The 20,124-nt window shown below is 41.0% G+C and overlaps 1 protein-coding gene and 1 pseudogene across 1 annotated transcript in view; both read right to left on the reverse strand.

Annotated features, from left to right (window-relative positions):
• The window catches only part of il6st (interleukin 6 cytokine family signal transduce), a 38,184-nt gene extending 19,658 nt beyond the window's left edge, over positions 1-18,526 (reverse strand). The window contains exons 1-8 of the mRNA XM_088355532.1: positions 18,341-18,526; positions 15,555-15,633; positions 10,967-11,269; positions 5,935-6,082; positions 4,976-5,136; positions 3,002-3,156; positions 2,755-2,908; positions 2,458-2,540 (exon numbers count right to left, since the gene is read on the reverse strand). Coding sequence (XP_088211658.1) covers positions 2,458-2,540; positions 2,755-2,908; positions 3,002-3,156; positions 4,976-5,136; positions 5,935-6,082; positions 10,967-11,269; positions 15,555-15,627 — 1,077 coding nt within the window. The 5' untranslated portion in view covers positions 15,628-15,633; positions 18,341-18,526. The remainder of the gene's footprint in view (positions 1-2,457; positions 2,541-2,754; positions 2,909-3,001; positions 3,157-4,975; positions 5,137-5,934; positions 6,083-10,966; positions 11,270-15,554; positions 15,634-18,340) is intronic.
• On the reverse strand, positions 11,570-15,514 carry LOC148351215 (uncharacterized; annotated as a pseudogene).
• Positions 18,527-20,124: the final 1,598 nt, after the last annotated feature.

The raw sequence follows: 20,124 nt of genomic DNA on the forward strand, positions 1-20,124 counted from the left end.
GCGAGGGTTTCCTGAGCCTTAAAAACACTCAGCTTGGTTCAGTAAACTAAATCACAAGTATGGGGAAGACTGCTGATCTGTCTGCTGTCCAGAGGACCATCATTGATACCCTCCATCAGGAGGGTAAGACACAAGAGGAAAATTCTCAAAGAGCAGGCTGTTCACAGAGTGCAGTTTCAAAGCATATCCACAAAAAGTCTGTTGGAAGGGAAAAATGTGGCCGGAAACGCTGCACAACCAAGAGAGATGACCGCAGCCTTAACAAAATTGTGAAGAAGAGCCGCTTCCAGAATTTGAGGGAGCTTCAAAGACAGTGGGCTGAAGCTGGAGTCCAGGTATCAAAAGCCACAGTTCACAGACGTGTCCGGGAAATGGGCTACAATAGCCGTATTCCCGTGGTCAAGCCACTTCTGAACTCAAGACAACGGAAGAAGCGTCTGACTTGGGCTATAGAGAAGAAGCACTGGACAGTTGCAGAGTGGTCCAAAGTCCTCTTTTCAGACGAAAGCAAGTTTTGCATTTCATTTGAAAGTCAAGGCGCCAGAGTCTGGAGAAAGGCTGGAGAGGAGCAAAATCCAAGTTGCTTGGAATCAAGTGTGAAGTTCCCACAGTCAGCAATGGTTTGGGGAGCCATGTCAGCTGCTGGTGTTGGTCCAATGTGTTTCATCAAGTCCAGAGTAAATGCAACTGTGTACCAAGAGATTTTAGAGCACTACATGCTTCCATCTGCTGAAAAGCTCTATGGAGATGAGTATTTTATTTTCCAGCATGATCTGGCACCTGCCCACAGTGCCAAAACCACCAGTAACTGGTGCACTGACCATGGCATCACTGTCCTTGATTGGCCTGCTAATTCCCCTGACCTGAACCCCATCGAGAATTTGTGGGGTATAGTTAAGAAGAAGATGAAAGACACCAGACCTACAAATGCAAATGAGCTGAAGGCCGCTATCGAAGCATCCTGGGCATCAAAAACACCTCAGCAATGCCACAGGCTGATTGCCTCCATGCCACGCCGGATTGATGCAGTAATCCGTGCAAAAGGATTCCCAACCAAGTACTGAGTGCATCAATAGACATTTTCAAATGTTTGATTTAGTTTTGCTGTTATAAAATTATTTTTTTACTTGGTCTGAGGAAGTATTCTAATATTTTGAGATAGGATTTTTGAGTTTTTTTCAGCTGTAAGCCAAAATCAGCAATATTCAAATAATAAAAGGCTTGAAATAGTTCAGTTGATGTGTAATGAATCCAGAATATATGACATTTTTGTTTTTTTAATTGCATTACAGAAAATAAAGAACTTTATCACAATATTCTAATTTTCTGAGACAGTCCAGTATACTGTAGATGTGAAGTTAAAGAAAATAGCTTTTAGAGTTCTCATTATAAAAATGATCGCAAATGCCAAGTATGTGTGTATTCGGTGGTTACGGTCTTTGTCCCGCCCCACAGGCACTGTGTTTAGACAGCTGGGTAAAATGTGATATAGACGAACATAGCGTTTTTTCCAAGATGAACATTTTTCAACTCTTTGCGACCACATAAATGGCTTAGTGCTAAGCGATCCTCTCAGATTTCGACCTGAGGACAACATGACTGTTAAGTACTCACAAAAGACAAAAGTAGCACAGAAAATGCATTGTTATTTTGAAAATCGAAAATCGCATAAATTGCAATACTGGTCTGAAAGGCAGCAATTAAGTGTTTTCCAAAATCATGCTGCTTAGTTGTATCTTGTAAGTTGTGCATTACAATAACCTACAGTAAAACATCAAATGAGAATCAGCATTCTGTCATAGCAGCAATTACTGAAGCAGAGGTCCTGATATTTAATACTGTAATTAACCATCTATCCATCATCTGCACTGATTATCCACAGTAGGGCCACGAGGGAGCTGGAGCCAATCCTAGTTGTCATCAGGCAGTGGGCAGGGGGACACCCTAAACTTGTTGCCAGCCAGTCGCAAGGCACGCAGAGACAGAAAACCACTCGCCCATCCACACCTAAGGACAATTTGGACAACCCTATTAACCTGACATGCATGTTTTTGGAATGTGGGAGGGAACCAGAGTGCCCAGAGGAAACCCAGACTTGTTTACATGGATTATAATTGCACTGTGTGTGAAATTTTGCCTCTGTTGATGGATCGTGGACTAGCAAACTGGTAGTAGACCACATTATGCATGCCACAGATTTTTTTTACTTTGGGTTTTTTTTTTTTTTTTCCCAGAATATTGAGTATATTGGGATGGAGTCTGGAAGTATCACTCTGCCACATCTGCCTTTCACCTCTGCTGGTTTCCTGTCTACTTGAGTCAGTTAGGAGTCAAAATATGCAGACATAGCCAAAGTTATATGAATATTTCAAATCAAGAGCACAAATACACACACTCACACATACAATCCCATCCCAATAAATAAATCAAATAACTGCATTGTATTACGATTCATACCTTACAAAAAAATTTCACTTGACGCTCATGACTCTTTTCACCCTGTGTAATTACACTCCATAAATCCGGTTTACTTGTTGGTTCTACAACAAAGAACAAAAACAGGTTGCTGCGTGAAGACTCCAAATGCAAAATGCTCACTATCATGTAACAATATGTTGTGCTTTATTTGAGGTAACCAAGGTCATTGCCAGTATAGTCCTACATTAAATATTTCGGTCTGCACAGAACTTCAAGCTGCCAGTGCAAGAAATGGGTAAACATGTCATACTCCAAACGAAAATTCCCGATACTCACTGTATTCAGGCGTTTTCTTGGTAACGTTAGCACTCCAATTGCTCCAATACCCGTATTCGTCATAGTGATGTTTACAGCGCACTTGTGTAGTATAAACTGTGTCTGGTTGTAGGTTTTGAAGTCTGAAAGACTTTGTACCAACAACAATAGGTACCTTATTGAAAAAGACAAGAACAGATTTTCAATCTTTGAAACTTGACATTTTGTTACATAAATCTTTTTGGGCTATGTAACTAAAAACACTTACATCAGACCAACTGTGTGATCCATTTATGCAATACCTGATTTGGTATTTTAATACGAACATTTGTTTTGGAATTGGATGTTTCCAAGTCATTAGAAGGGATGTGGGAAATGTCTTCTCTGAATAGACTTCAATATTTTTTGGTGGGTTTGTTTTAGCTGCAACAAAAGAAAAAAATATATTCATTATCTTCAACATTGTCTGCTATGCCGGGAATACCGATGTAGTTTATACGATTCAGATACACTTATTAGATCATATCATTAGTAAATATGTATTTATTACAAGACATCCTGGAAGGGGGGTTACCTTTTGTGTGACCCCTTTCAATTTTTCTCAATTAACTTCATTTTGAGGTTTTTTGAACTTTTTTTGCCCTCATATAAGTTTTAGATCAGCAAATGTTGTAATCGTGGCCTGTGCAGCCCTTTGAGACTCTTTGTGATTAATAGCTATAGAAAGGAATGTTTTTAGACTTAAAAAATGATTGGATATTGGCATTAGCTATCAGTTATCAAATCAGATAAGAGTCTTTATATCTTGAATCGCTATTGCCTGACTACGTAGTGAGTGAGGAATTAATAAACGAGGTAGCACATTCTGACATAGTCAATGGCATAATCTCTTGAATAAAACTCTCAAAATGGCTATCTCCGAAGATTAACAAAAACAAGACGTGTGTAGGCTCGTATGTACCCATAAAACATAACATTGTTAGTAGAGGTTGACCAATTATTGGCATCAATATTTGGGAATTTGACGGATATTGGTATTTCATTGAGCCAATTAAGCAGATTATCAATTACACCACCGGAGCTGAACGTTTCTCTTCCTCTCCTGCTTTCCGTCTCGGACCCAGATCGCGACCGTGGGCGGAGTCACTGAAGCAGGAAGCTCACTCCGACTGTCGCTATTATTTTTTATATTCGTAAATATTTTCTTTTTTCTCTCTAACCCCCTTTGAGAATACCTTTGACGAAAATTTCGAGGAAATGTCTTCAAAATGCAGGGACGCACACACAGAAGCAGACAAAACCAGTGTCTCACTTCCCTTCACGCAAACTCGAACTACGATTTTCTTATGCTACTCAGCTCTGCTCTTCCAATAGAAAGAGTGTCACGATCGTATTCTGTATAATGAGTTTATTACAATGTATTGATTAACGTGATTAAAACAAAAAGTACAATGAGTTTATTAAGACATATTCCTGCGAACGTCGCCAACACTGGAGGTGACCCAATGTAGCTAAATACTATAACATTTATGACCACGGCTAGTTGTACACATGCAGGCTATATATAGCGTGCTATAGTCGCCTTATAGTGATGCATGTTTATAGTGTGCTAGAGTAGCCCCATTGTAAATGCATTTTTTATTGTATGATGTTGTTCAGGGATCTCTGTAACCAGAGAACCCTTGTGAAGGACATCGTGGTTTTATTGGATTTTCTTGTGTAGACAAATGTTTGGATTTAATTTTAAAAGTGACTAATGTTTGCAGAGGAACACACATTTCAAACATATTGTGGTGTGTGGCTTCAGGAGACTACTGAAGAATACCACAATTATTAGTTACGTTAGTTGTGTTAAAATTCTAAATTATTTACTGTAAAAGCTTTCAGAGCACCAGTAAAGTTTTATTTGAATTTAAAACAAATATTCATTCTTTCTTAGTGCAATGTAAAAATTTATCACGCCAATCTTTTAGATTTTACAGCAAAAGAGTATTTGCTCCTTATATTGGTTATCGGCCACCTCTTAATACTAAAAATAGGTATCATTATCGGCCCTGAAAAACCCATATTGGTCTATCCTTAATTGTTAGGGCACGTTTTTACTTCAAATGTCAACAAAATGGGAGTCGCTCATTGAAGAGCAAACTGTAAATTCTGGTCGGCATGCCCCCTATGCTCAAAACATCATTTATCCAAAAGGCTAAAGCACAACTTTGCTGACCATAATTATGTAAGGTCTTACCAAACCAGTTAGCTTCTTTTTTCAGATGTTCGGATTCCACAGATCCCAGTTCATTGTGAGCAACTACCCAAATTTCCAGGTCCATATGAAACGGGAAGGATTCCATCGTCAGTGTGGCAGTATTATCCTCTGTTGACACATTGTAGGCTGCCTGATTGTTGCTGAAAAGCAAAGACACGTTTACTTTTGTGTTGGATGATTTTAATAAGAGTTAGACCTACAATCATAACTTTCATACTGTAGTACCGGTAAGTTCCCTGTTTTTCATATTGGACGCCTGCAATATAGGATAATTGTGCACTGTTGTTTTGACAATTACATCACTGGCGACAATCATGTTGCTATAGTTTCATTTCCAAACCCTTTTGGGCTGATCTATTTTTTTGTAACATTGAAGATTCAATCAAAAGAGGGATTTCGGGGAAGAGCTTTGGGACGGGATGGAATTCTCTTATCTTACAGCCCCTCTACCGGTTTGCCTATAGATGTTTTCTCTGTCTACTGAAGTTTATACTTAAGAACATAATTACTGGTTGGTTTTCCGTAGTTCAGTGGTTGACACATTCGCCTAACACACGAAAGGTCCCCGGTTCAAGACTGGGTGAAAACATCTGTTGGCCTAGGGAGGGATGGGTACCACCAGGCTGTACTTGCCAAAGACATAACACAGGAAATGGTGCACATACGACCCTATTGGCTAAGGGATATAACTAACCACAACCACCACATTATTAATACAGAACAGGGCTAAAATCAGACAGCCCAAATTAACAGAGAAACAGCATGAAGTCAAAAGGACTTTAGGGATATGGGGATGATTCATATGTTGGGTGCACCAAAATGAAAAATGTTTTTGGTTTGAATTTGTTTTCAGCCCACAAAGAAGATATATTTTGAGGTCATTTTCTGAAGAAATATTTTAAGTTCTGAAAATTCCTGAGGTCCAAATTGATACTCACTGGATGACATCCACATATACTGTATATGTTGTTGGCATTTCTTTGGTGTTGTGTTCTGCTGGATCCCATGAACACTTTAAGTTGTTTGATATATAATCTATCTCCTGAATTGCTATACAGGTCAAATTCTTGGGTTTCTCTGGAGAATCTAAAATTGGATAAAAGAAAACAAGTGCAGAAGTATTATATATTGTCTTGAGCAATTCAAACAATTAAAATACCCAAAAAAGGACAGTGTAGTTAAGACACATATTAGGATATTTGCAACAATCCCTCTTAGAAATGTCCAAGGAGTGATTGGCGTTATGACTGGTCTGTATAGCCCTTTGAGACTCCTTGTGATTGAGGGCTATACAAATAAACATGACTTAACTTTAATGTTAAAAATAAATGTTACTGTTTTATATAGATATATATATATATATATATATATATATATATATATATATTCAGTGGGACCTCGCTACTTCGCGGTTTGACGTTTGCGGCTTCAGAGCTTCGCGGTCTGTAATGGTAAAAAAAAATTATATATATATATATTTATTTATTTTGAAGGGGCGTCGCTACTTCCTAGATTTTCATGATCGGGTACGTGATCGGGCTACCCCGGTAACTGGGGGGAGCCCGCTCGTCCGACGACCCCAGTAGCGCGGCGCGACGACAGGCGGCCGTCCGCGCGCGGCGGGTGAAAGGCGGCGGACGTGCGTGGGACCCCGTAACTTGGGAATCCCCCTCGGCCGATGACCCTAGCACGGCACGCCGTTCTTGTTTCCCGGCGCGCAGTTTCGGTGCAGCTTCCGCTTCACCGCCCCTCCCTAACCCCACAGTTCAGTGGTGACACATTCGCCTAACACACGAAAGGTCCGGTTCCAGACTGGGTGAAAACATCTGTTGGCCTAGGGAGGGATGGGTGCCACCAGGCTGTACTTGCCAAAGACATAACACAGGAAATGGTGCACATACTACCCTATTGGCTAAGGGAACCCCACAGACCCGCTCGGCTTGTCGCGGTGTGGTGCGTATCGCGCCCGGAAGTACCCGCGCCGCTGATTAGGGGCTCGCTCGTGAGAGCGACCAAACGGCACCCACGGTGCGGCGCAAGTATAAACCCTGTCGCGAATGTCTCCGATCGTCACGGGCGGACAGAAAATCGCCCACCTGTACGACCCTTAGCGGTGGATCACTCGGCTCGTGCGTCGATGAAGAACGCAGCTAGCTGCGAACTAATGTGATTTGCAGCTGCGATTGGCTGGCAACCAGTTCAGGGTGTCCCCTGCCCACTGATGGCTGGGATGGGCACCAGCCCTCCTGCGACCCTAATAAGGATAAGCGGTGCAGAAAATGAGATGAGATTTTTTTTTTTTTTTTTTTGAAGGGGCGTTGCTACTTCGCAGATTTTCACTTTTTGCGGGTGGTTTTGGTCCCCATTAACCGGGTCTAAAAAAATAATTAAAAAAAAAAAAAGTTTGTTTTTTTTGAAGGTGCGCCGCTACTTCGCGGATTTTCACTTATCGCGGGTGGTTTTGGTCCCCATTAACCGCGATAACCGAGGTCCCACTGTGTGTGTGTGTGTATATATATATATATATATATATATATATATATATATATTTATTTATTTTTTTTAATCAAGGAATATAACATTTAATCTACTTTTTAAATATTTTTTTAAAAAGTGGAAGTTGATCAAAGAACTGACAAGAGATATTTTCAAAAAGTGGCGAAAAGAAATATTGCCCTCGCAACTTTTACTCACTAGTGCCAGACACTCTATCTCTAACATTTGAGTTTATTGGAACTCATTTAGTTTAGTTTGAACCCTTTTAACTTCAAAGAGACTCTGTCAAGCATTTATCAAATAGACTTTATCCATTTTTTTAATCCCACAAAGGTCATTTAACTTTGTTATAGTTCAAATCATTTATCTCAACCAAGTTTGATTTTTTTTAACTGTTTGAAAAGTGATAATTTAACTCACAAAAGTTTGAGGAATTTGAACTATAGTATTTAAACTCTGAAAAACTGCATATATACAGTGTACGGTGTTTGTTGGTTTCTAGTTGGACCATGTTACCAGAGATCAGGGGTATTTAATCTTTTCAAGCTGAGAGCTACTATTTGTAACTAATAAGCGGAAAGGGCACCCAGTTTGATATGCATTCCTTAAATAACAACATTTGTTATTCCATGTTGTTGTTATGTTATTACAAGGTTTACTAATGGAAGTGGGGTTAAATAGATAACCACAATGACCAGCACTAGTGAGCTACTTTCACAAAAGGTACTCGGAAACCCTAGCCATAGATTAAGAAACACCATCTTTGACTGGTCAACTTTAAAGTAAGGTTGGCAAACTTCTGCTTCAACTTCACAAAACTCAAGGATCACCAGACTTTCCCCAACAGATCAATGAGCTAAGAAATGTCATGTGTCATGCCTGTTTGACGTGACAAAACTCAATGTGTTTAATTCTGTACATGTAGACCCTATCATAGCCTACACAATACATGACAGTCAAAGATGGAGGCAAAATGAACAACACTGAATAAACCAAGCAAAAATCTGAAAAAAAAAAAAAAAAAAAAAAAAAAAAAAAAAAAAAAAAAAACCTTAGTGGTCATATTCACAAAATCTCAGCAGACACTCCTGATCAAAGAAAAAGAAGACCTGTGGCAGCATTAAAGCGAAAACTTTAAACCTAGACACTCCTCAAAAATTTTCGGGTTTGCAGCACACACATCATACCAAGTAAAAGGAATTAAATGTTTTAAATGTTTGCGATTGTTTCTATCAAGTAGTTATCATTTATTATATCAGGAAAGTATGTTGTTATTTTCTGACGCTAAGAAAATAACTAAATATTTTCCTGGAATAAGAATTAGTATGTTGTTATTTTCTCAACTTTAGAGAATGACAAAATATTTTGCCAATTTAGGGTAATATAGGAGTTGATAGCAACAACCGTAAACGTTCTCTTATTTGATATAAAGTGTCCGCAAAAACCAGAGTATTTTTGATGAGGACCTCAGCCCAATTTTTTTTAGCTCAAATGCATCAACAACATTCTTCTTTTTCTCTGATCTGGAGTGTCTGCAGGATTCTGTAAAACTTCAATTTACAATCACTAATGTTTTTCTCGATTCTGGCTTACAAACACACATCATGACAGTATTTTAACACTTAACGAAATCTTTTGCCTTCAACCCCCCCTTCCCTCAAACCAATGTTGACAAACAAAAAAAAAGGGCCACTGACCTTTGTTTTGAAAAATGTAGCCAAGTAACTGATCTTCTTTTGCAAATGTTAATCCTCAATCAGGCTTCATTGATTGAAAATGAAACATTTTTGATGTACCGTATTTTCCGCACTATAAGGCGCACATAAAATCTGATTTTTTTTTAAAACTTACTATGCGCCTTATAATCCGGTGGCGCCTTATATATGGATCAATATTGAATTACAAGGTCTCGCATATACGGTAAGCAGCCGACTCCATTTTTCGCGTAGAAAAAGAAGAAGTGCGCTGTGCATACTGGGAAATATTAAACAACGATTCTCTTTTATTTGTGCGTTTGTATAAAGACCCTGAAATGGCTCCTATTAAGAGACACGCTTACAACGCACAGTTTAAACGCAAGGTCATCAGTCACAAAGTAGAGCACGGGAATAGAGCAGCAGCGAGTTCAACTTTAATGAATCGATGGCCAAGTAAGGAAGACTAAACAAAGTTTCCGTGGCAATAAAGCGAGATGTCCACAGTTAGAGGACACACTTCAACAGTGGGTTGTTGAACAAAGAGCAGCAAGTAGAAGTGTCAGGACAATAACTATTCGAATGAAGGCTGCAGCGCTGGCACGGGAACTTAACATTAAAGAATTCAGAGGTGGTCCTACTTGGTGTGTGTTTACGTTTAACATTTTAAAGTTATTAAGTTATTGCTTTATTGTTATTGTTTTGCACTTGTTGTTTTTGCACATTACGAGTGTCTCTATATTGCGATTGCACTGACGTTTAATTTACCATAACAGTATCAGACGTTTTTTTGCGTGTTGACTAAATGGAGGAAAAGTAAAATGTTATGTCTTGCTGTTGTTCAAAGATGTTAAAGATGTGTCACGAAAATGCTTTACCTCAGAGAAAATAATAAAACGGCTGTTTATTCATTTTGGGAGTGAATGGAGTTGTGGAACGCTTGTTTGTTATCTATTAATAAAGTTTGACTGACCTATCTGACTGTTTTGTTGACATTCCCTTTACCGCGGCACCATCTAATGGTTGCATAACGTAACTACATCCTCTACTGTAGCCAAGTCAAGTCATGTTTATTTATGACGCCCTTCATCACAAAAATGTCTCGAAGGACTGCACAGGATTACAATTACAAAATTGCACAATTACCTGATCTTAAACCAGCATGCACTTATAGCGCCTTATAGTGGGGTGCGCCTTATGTATGGAAAAAGTTTAAAAATATATCATTCATTGAAGGTACGCCTTATAACACGGTGCGCCTTATAGTGCAGAAAATACGGTAGATCTTTTTCAGATTTTAAGTCTATTTTGAAAGGTGGGTGAAGTTAATTGCACCACTCGTAATTCTTATGGAATAGCAATTGAAATTACTTTGCAAAACATGTCGCTTTAATTTAGTTTGCTTTAAAGTATTTTATTTTTAAATGCAATAGATAACTGCCACAAGTTGTGGTACATTTTTTTAATATATATTACACAAATTTGGCTGGGATGGTCTCCAGGCCCATCAACAGTATTGCATCCGTCTGACATTAACATTACATGAAGATTTTTTTTAAATATAGTGATAGGCAAACTCGATCCTCAGAGGCCTCAATCCGGCATGTTTTTACACTACAGTGGATCTATACCTGGCTCCGGCAGAATTTACTGATGAAGTCATTAATCTATTTAGTTGCGTATGGAAAAAGGACAAATTGACTACACATTGAAACAAAGACACTCATTCCTGCTGTACATATATATGCCATGATTTATAATATTTTAGCGAGAAACTTACAAGATTTTCTTAGGAGGATCCCATGAACAAATTTGCCCTCGTTGATGAAAACATAAGAGGATTTGATCTTGCAGTGGCAAAATAACCACTCTGATTCCTCATTGATGACAGGGATAGTGACACTGAGTGCTGACTCATTGATCTTCATGTACTGATTTTTTGGGATAATCGTCTTGGAAAGATTCCAATAGAGGTCATCTGATGTGGCTTCAGTTGTATTAAGAATCACACAAGTAGCTGTGAAGTTTGTCCCCATCTGCAGCACTGGAGACTGTGGTGTAATCACTAAATGGCTTTCAGCTCCTGAAGGGGGGGAGGTGCAGAGAGTTCCAGCTTCAGTCAATTGTCATCAAATGGATTTAAACAGGCGGAGACAAATCAACCTTTCTCAATGGCTACGGCATACTTAAGGTTTGTACACCTTTTTCATGGTAAAAAATTCAATGACTTTTTAACAACTTTCAAAGCCAACTTTCGAATTTCTCTAGTACCATCGAAAGAAAAAATCTGGTGTGAAACATGTATTTTGCAGATTCATTAATATCTGTGATTTACATATGCAATTTTAAATCCTGTGTGTGCATTTATCAATACATCAGATTTTTAGATCTTGAGGGAATGGCATATATACCGTATGCCTGGATCCGAACAATACATCAGTAAATATTTTTTAGATCAATCTCTCCACATTAAGGTGTGAGGTAAATGTGACCGTAATATGTAGCTTTCATTTTTAGCAGCAGGAAGTTCTTCCCATTACAATTTACCAATGGGAAACATTTTTAATTTTTTACACGGCCCAAAATAAATGTCAATAATTGATATGTAATCTTTGCACTAATACACATTTCATTTCATAGTGCCCAGTTTAGATGTAGCATACGTCTGTCGTCATGAGTGTTACACGTAAGGGGGCGATGATGCTTGATGGGACATTTCATCCATCCATCCATCCATCCATCCATTATCTTCCGCTTATCCGGGGTCGGGTCACAGGGGCAGCAGCCTTAAAAGGGAAGCCCACAGCACCACGTCATCTTCAAAAAGCAGTGACGCAATCCTGATGCCCCTAAACCGGACTCCATCCCCACCAAGGCTGCGCCTAGAAATTCTGTCCATAAAAGTTATGAACAGAATTGGTGACAAGGGCAGCCCTGGCGGAGTCCAACCCTCACCGGGAACGAATCCGAATTACTGCCGGCAATGCGGACCAGACTCTGGCATACAGGGACCACACAGCCCGGATAAGACTGTGCAAGTACCCCATACTCCTGAAGCACCCCCCACAGGGCCTCCTGAGGAACACGGTCGAATGGCTTATCCAAGTCCACAAAACACATGTATACCGGACAGGCAAACTTCCATGCACCCTGCAGAGTGTGTAGAGCTGGTCCAGTGTTCCACGGCCAGGACAAAAACCACACTGTTCCTCCTGATTCCGAGATTCGACCCCCTGGAGGACCCTCCTCTCCAGTACCCCTTAATTGACCTTACTAGGGACGCTGAGAAGTGTGATTCCCCTGTAGTTGGAACACACTCTCCAGTCCCCTTCTTAAAGGGGGGAACCACCGCCCCAGTCTGCCAGTCCAGGCGCACTGTGCCCAATGTCCACGCGATGATGCAGAGGTGTGTCAACCATGACCATGAGCCTTAATAAACTCCGGGCGGATCTCATCGACCCCCGGGGCCCTGCCACCGAGGAGCTTTTTGACCACCTTGGTGACTTCAACCCCAGAAATACAAGAGCCCAACGCAGAGTCTTCCGGCTCTACCTCCCCATAGGAAGACGTGTCGGTGGGATTGAGGAGGTCTTTGAAGTACTGCGCCCACCGATTCACAAGGTCCCGGGTTGAGGTCAGCAGTGCCCCATGACCACTATACACAGTGTCGATGACACACCGCTTCCCCCCCTAAAGGCCGAATGGTGGACCAAAATTTCCTCGAAGCAGTTCGGAAGTCAGCTTCCATGGCCTCGCCAAACTCCTCCCATGCCCGAGTTTTTGCCTTGGCAACCGCCGAAGCCACATTCCGCTTGGCCAACCGATACCTGCCAGCTGCTTCCAGAGTCCCACAGGCCAGGAAGGCCAGATAAGACTCCTTCTTAACGGCATCCCTCACTGACAGTGACCACCAACGAGCCTGAGGGTTGCCGCCGCAGCAGGCACTGACTGCCTTACGGCCACAGCTCCAATCAGCCGCCTCGACAATGGAGGCGCAGAACAGGTCCACTCTGACTCAATGTCCCCCGCCTCCCTCGGGACATGGGCAAAGGTCTGCAGGAGGTGTTAATTGAAACTTATTCTGACAGGAGATTCTGCAAGCTGTTCCCAACAGAACCTCACAACATGCTTGGGTCTGCCGGGTCGGACCGGCATCTTCCCCTACTATCGGAGCCAACTCACCACCAGGTGGTGATCAGTTGACAGCTCAGCCTCTCTCTTCACCCGAGTGTCCAGAACATGCGGCCGCAGGTCCAACGAAACGACGACAAAGTCGATCATAGAACTACGGCCTAGGGGTTCCTGGTGCCAAATGCACATATGGACACCTTTATGTCTGAACATGGTGTTCGTTATGGACAAACCATGACAGGCATAGAAGTCCAATAACGAAACACCACACGGGTTTAGGTCAGGGGGGCCGTTCTTCCCAATCACGCCCCTCCAGGTCTCACTGTTATTGCCCACGTGAGCGTTGAAGTCTCCCAGCAGTACGAGGGAGTCCCCAGGGGGCGCGCTCTAAAGCACACCCTCCAAGGACTCCAAGAATGGTGGGTACTCTGAACTGCTATTTGGTGCTTAAGCACAAACAACAGTCAGGACCCGTCCCCTCACCCAAATGTGGAGGGAGGCTACCATCTCGTCTACCGGGGTGAACCCCAACGTACAGGTGCTGAGCCGTGGAGCAACTAATATGCTCTGCGCCTCTCACCACAGGCAACTCCAGAGTGGAAGCGAGTCCAACCCCTCTCGAGAGGACTGGTACCAGAGCCCAAGCCGTGCATGGAGGTAAGTCTAACTATATCTCGTCGGAACTTCTCAACCTCACACACCAACTCGTGCTCCTTCCCTACCAGAGAGGTAACATTCCATGACCCAAAAGCCAGTTTCTGTAGCTGGGGATCGTCGCGCCAAGGACCCCTCCCTTGGCCGCTACCCAGCTCTCTACGCACCCGACCCATTTGGCCCCTCCTACAGGTGGTGAGCCCATGGGAAGAGGGACCCACGTCGTCCCTTTGGGCTGTGCCCGGCCGGACCCCGAGAGCCATGGCCCGGCCAACAGGCGCTCGCCAGCAGTCCCCACCTCCAGGTCTGGCTCCAGAAGGGGGCCCCGGTAACCCCCGTCTGAGCGAGGGAAATTGTGGACCAATGTTTTTATTCTTCATAGAGGTCTTCCGATCGGCGTTTTTCCTGGCCTATCACCTAGAACCTGTTTGCGATGGGTGACCCTACCAGGGGCTTAAAGCCCCCGACAACATAGCTCCTAGGATCATTGGGACACACAAACTCCTCTACCACGATAAGGTAGCAGATCATGGAGAAGGACAATTCCATACAAACTAATACCAGCTGCCGTTAATCAAAAGGGAAGAAGAACCGCAATGGCAAAGCAAAGCCACAAGAAAGCAATGTGGGTGTCATTTTTAAGCAGACTTGTTGAGAAACATGGCAATAATTTAAAGCATTTCAAGCAATTTACCAAAACTTAAGCACTTTTCTTTTTTTTTGGGGCTTTTGGTCCTTCCAAAATAAATTTTCCTCAATAACAACACAGTCATTGTGGTGTTTTACTTTGATCAACTGTTGATTAGAATTTCTGGCACGTTCTTCGCTCCAATCAGGGCCCCTTGCTGTCCTTGAAAAAAGGCAAGGTTTGTTTTTTCAGTCATGCTTGTGAATGTGATACAATAAGTGTTTATCAAGAAAAACTCATTTCACAAACATATTCATAAAGAAATACACAGACCTGAAACCTTAAGAATATGAATTCAATTTCTTAATCGCTTATCTTCACTAGGGGTTGTGGGGAAGCTTGAGGCCAACCCGAACGACACCCTCGACTGGTTGCCAGACAATTACAGGGCACACATGGACATGCAACCATTCACACACATTCATTCCGAGGAATAATTTTGAGTCACTGATCAAGCTACAATGCATGTTTTTTGGAATGTTGGAGAACAGGGAGAACATGCAAACGTTGCCTGAATTGAACCCATGACCTCCGAACTGTGCAGTGTTGTGCCAATCAGTTATCTAGCGTGCCACCCTATTTAGAATACGACTGAGAAAAGATATCCAGACCTCAGGGCTTCTTCTTTGAATGTATCAAATTTTTGACTACAAGTGTCTCTCCAAGCATCGTCAGTGCAGCAAAAGAATGCAACTTGATGCTGTAAATGGGAGAAGCATGGTTTTTGTCTGATAGTTGCTGTTTTTCAGTACCATGCCCAAAGTTAATTGTGATATTGATATTAAGGAACCAAGAAGAGATCAGAGAATTTATTTTTGACAAAAGTAAAACACCTGGCCACAACCAAAACTTCATCGTATGCACACTGGATTTTAAAAACTTTATTCATACAAACCTGCTGAAGTCAAGGCAGAAGCCAAACACACTAGCATAAGCAATTGGAGTCTTCTCACTGACGCCATGGTCATAATGAGCTGTCAAAAGAAAAATAATTGTCAAGAAATGGATATTTGAATAACATGAATTTCAATTATCCGGTTGCTGAGGGATTCCAGCAAATTTGTAGACCATCGGTGGATACTTCTATGAATGGAAAATACGCTTAACCAGGAATCAGTGTCAAAACGGATCACTGTGTAGAAAGAAAAATGTATCCGTCCCATAGAAGAAGTATGTTCAATCGATTGACTGGAAAAAAATTCAGGTTGTTGCCCAGTTGTGATTTATTAAGAAAGATAGTTCATAGGATGGGATAGTTCAAAGTAGTGTGTATTGCAAAAAGTTTAATAAAGATATTGATGTTAAATCTTCATTTTGTTACGCTGACCATGAATCTGTAATGCAATAATTTGGGCACATCCCCATGGTGAAAAAAACTAGCTGATAATCATTGCCATAGGTTCAAACTATTTCTGACAGATATTGTACTCAGAATATATGACTCGGAGACATATAACCTAAAGCCAAAAGAAACCTTTGTTGTCAGTCTTATTATCTCATCTCATCTCATTAGCTACACCGCTTATCCTCAGTAGGGTCGCGGGGGTGCTGGAGCCTATCCCAGCAGTCATCGGGCAGTGGGCAGGGGACACCCTGAACTGGTTGCCAGCCAATTGCAGGGCACACAGGGACAGAAAACTCACTCGCTCATTCACACCTAGGGACAATTTGGTCCGGCCAATTCACCTGAAATGCATGTTTTTGGAATGTGGGAGGAAACTTGAGTGCCCGGAGGAAACCATTGTAGTTAAATTCTACAGTCACAAGTGCAAATTTATATGTAGAAAGATTTCATTGGCTACCAATCAAGGGCGATTTTAGGTTCAGAGCTTTAAGGTTGCTGAGCACCCAGAGCAGGGGCAAGCAGACAAGGATCCGCGGGCCACATGCAGGCTTTTTCACCCGGCCCGCCAAAACAAAACGCTCAAAATACAAAGACAATATGAATCATAGTAAATATAGTAGTACTAAGAAAAAGTGTTTTTTGGTGCCAACTCTGTCCCCATAGTCCCTTCGTGTGTCCGCTACAAACGTACTACTTACAGAAATACTACAAAAATACTACAAAAGCACAACTAAACTAAATATCAAGTGCTTAAAAACAGGGAATTAATATATTATTTTGTCTTCATTCTGATAATAATAAATACTAAAATTGAATAAATAAATAAATGCAGATCATTTCATTTCATTTAGAAAAATACTAGTACAGTAACACTACAAAAACACTACAGTATTACTATGAGACAAAAATACTGCGACGTAAATATGACAAAAATACTTCTACAGAAGTATTACGACAGAAATACTACAAAAACATGACTATAGTAATACTACAAAAATACTGAAGGTATACAGTACTACAAAAAAATTACTATGAAAATACTAAAAATACTACTGTAGAAAAGTTATAAAATACTACAAAATAAAAGAATATTTAAACTATAAGAATACTACAAATATAGTGAAAAATATAACTATGGTAATACTACCAAAATACTATAGATATACTAGATTCTATTATGGAAATACTTAAAAATACAACTGCAGAAATAATACAGAAAATCTCCAAAAATAAAACGACAGATATACTACGAAATTTCTACTACTACAAAAATACTATTGCAGAAACTGTAAAAATATAACTACAGTAATACTACAAACATACATAAATGGTGCAAAAATACTACAAAAACTACAGCAACACCACAAAACTATATTTAAGCTGATCATGTCCTTTATTAAGGGAAAGAGAGTTTTACAAATGCTATCATTTTCAGGGCTGGTTACACCCTCGCTCCCATTATGAAATAACAATACATAAAGCTTTCGCCACAACCTGAAGACAATTAAAACTAATATTTGTAAATATTTTTATGTAACTGATCTGTGTTCCCTCTGGCATGTTTATTTAATTTTATTTTCTGGTATCTTGATTGATTGTACAGTTTGGTTAAAAAATGGACGGGACAAAGAAATCGATTGCCATGGTCATTCGAGAGGCTTCTTCTCAATGCTTCTTATATTCCTCATGTTGAGGTTTTTAAGTTTTTCCTTGCCCACGTGTTGGTTTGAGATCAGGGGATGGTGTGATTGTAACCTGCGCAGTCCTTTGCCGAGAAGAGGAGAAATCAAAAACGTGTTTCTTAAAAATCAAATTAACGACATTAATCAAAAGAATAATCGACCAATTCATTCCCTAAATGAAATCGCAACTGTCAGTTAGTTTGTATTTATCTCTCTTTCTTCTCATTTTCGATTCCTTACTCTCTTTCCTTCTCAGTTTCTTTCTTTCTGTCTGTCTTTTTGTCTTCTCTAATATTTTTTCTCTTTTCTGTTATTCTTTTTTTCCCCTTTCTATCTCACATTTTTTATATCTATTATCTCTCCCTGTGTCCCTCTCTCCTCACTTTCTTGCTCTCTCTTTTTCCGTCGATTTCTTTCGTTTATCTTGCTCTTATATTCTGACTCTCTCTCTCTTTATTACAAAGTCTTACTTTCTATTTTTTTCTCGCTCCTGTGATATCATTTTATAGAATCTGCCCGACAGCCCCGGCTAAAATGAGTTTGACACTCCTGATATAGATACGAAACGTGTTAGGTTTGTGTAATCGCGTCAACAACAGACCCGAAAACGCCATGTTGTTTTCCCACACTGAAAAGAAAATTACTATTACTTACCTAAATTCTGTCAGTGTCAATCGTGTAAGATCTTATCCCTGCGTATAAATTACGTAATTTTATGTCAAATACTAAATAATAAAAACAATATGTGTGCGTTCCATTTTAGAGTGAAAGTCTGTGCTGCGGTGCCTCGTTTGGGACCACCCATTTCCCGCAAGGGCGCTTGTGTCGTAAGAGCTAGCCGCGTTGATTAGCAGATCTCACAAAATAAGGATGCAACATACCCATTTGATCACACATCTTTACACATAGTATATAGATTTGTATGGATCCTGTTATGTCTGTTTTTGATTGGTCATCAACAGTGTCGTTCAATTATATTTGACCAATTGAATGTAGGGGATTTTGTTCGCTTCCAGTAAGTCTCCGCCTTGTGTTCCATTAGAAAAAAAGCCAACAAATGAGTGCAAGGAAAATGTGTCAACAATTGTTTTTTTTTGAATCTTTAAAAATAATAAGCATTCACATTGCACAAATTGTCTAAAATCTAAGATTGGATATCCCCTTTTGTGTTGAATTAAACACTACATAATTATTCTTATTTATTTTTAGTTCAATAAAGGGACAGTGTTTAATATTTCATTCATTAGTGATTACTGATAGTTATTCATAATTTCTTCCTAAAATTAACTGAGTTAGTAACAGAATTACCCTATAGTAAAACTAACTAGTTAGCAGGGAATGTAACTACTTCCATTACTTAAAAAAAGTTGTTGTATATCAAATAATTTGACATTTTCTAAGCAGAATTCCAGTCATTTGAATAGAAAAGAACAGGTAGTTGCGTAATAGAGCGTTATTTACTGCACCTTACCAGCAACAGATTAATCCTACACTTGAAGTGCAAGAATAATGAGCAGTATCATAATACCAACCAGTATGTACTTAAACACACTCAAAAACGTGTAAAAACATACGTAAAAGTGTACAAAAATGTACGTAAGCACACAAAACATACGTATATAGATACAAATAAAAATAAATAATAAAAATGAGAGCTTGTGGACTCAGTTCGAAAGCCCACAGTTGCTGGGGGCGGAGGGTCAGAGTGGGTACCCACGGAGCCGGAGGGTCGTGCCGCAGGAGGACGGCCGCGCCGTGGGGCTTGGGCCAGTTCCAATGGCTTGGACATATCCATGTGGGCAGGCTTAACCCTGTCCACGGAGACAGTCTCTGGCCTACCACCAATGTCCACGACCATGGTCTTGTCACCATGCTGCAGGACCTTAAACGGTCTATCATAAGGAGGGCGCAATGGTCTGCGGTGGCATCGTGGCGAATGAAAACAAAACCAGCCGAGCGTAGGTTGGAGGGAACCCGTGAAACTGGCCTGCCGTGTCGCAATGTGGGGATAGGCACAAACGCTCCCGCAATGCCCTGCAAGATGGACTTCTCCCTGGATGCAGCCCAGGGTGTCGTTGGGTCTGGGATGAAATCACCTGGCACCTGCAGCACTTGACCGTAAACCAACTCAGCTGAAGAGCACTGAAGGTCCTCTTTGGGAGCGGTCCTCAGTCCCAGCATGACCCAGGGTAGCTTATCGACCCAGTCCCCATCGGTCAGGCTGGCGCGCAGGGCCGCTTTCATCGAGCGGTGGAACCGCTCGCACAACCCGTTAGCCTGGTGCGGTGAAGTTTGACTCCAAGGCTCTCGGCAACCGTATTCCACATCTCGGAGGTGAACTGTGCGCCCCTGTCAGATGAGAGATCTGCAGGGGGTCCAAAACGACCACATCCCATGTGCCGATGAACGCCCGGGCCACATCGACAGCTGAGGTGGAA

Source organism: Urocampus carinirostris, chromosome 16 (assembly GCF_059441175.1).
Source record: "Urocampus carinirostris isolate Australia breed hairy pipefish chromosome 16, RoL_Ucar_1.0, whole genome shotgun sequence".
Lineage (NCBI taxonomy): Eukaryota > Metazoa > Chordata > Actinopteri > Syngnathiformes > Syngnathidae > Urocampus > Urocampus carinirostris.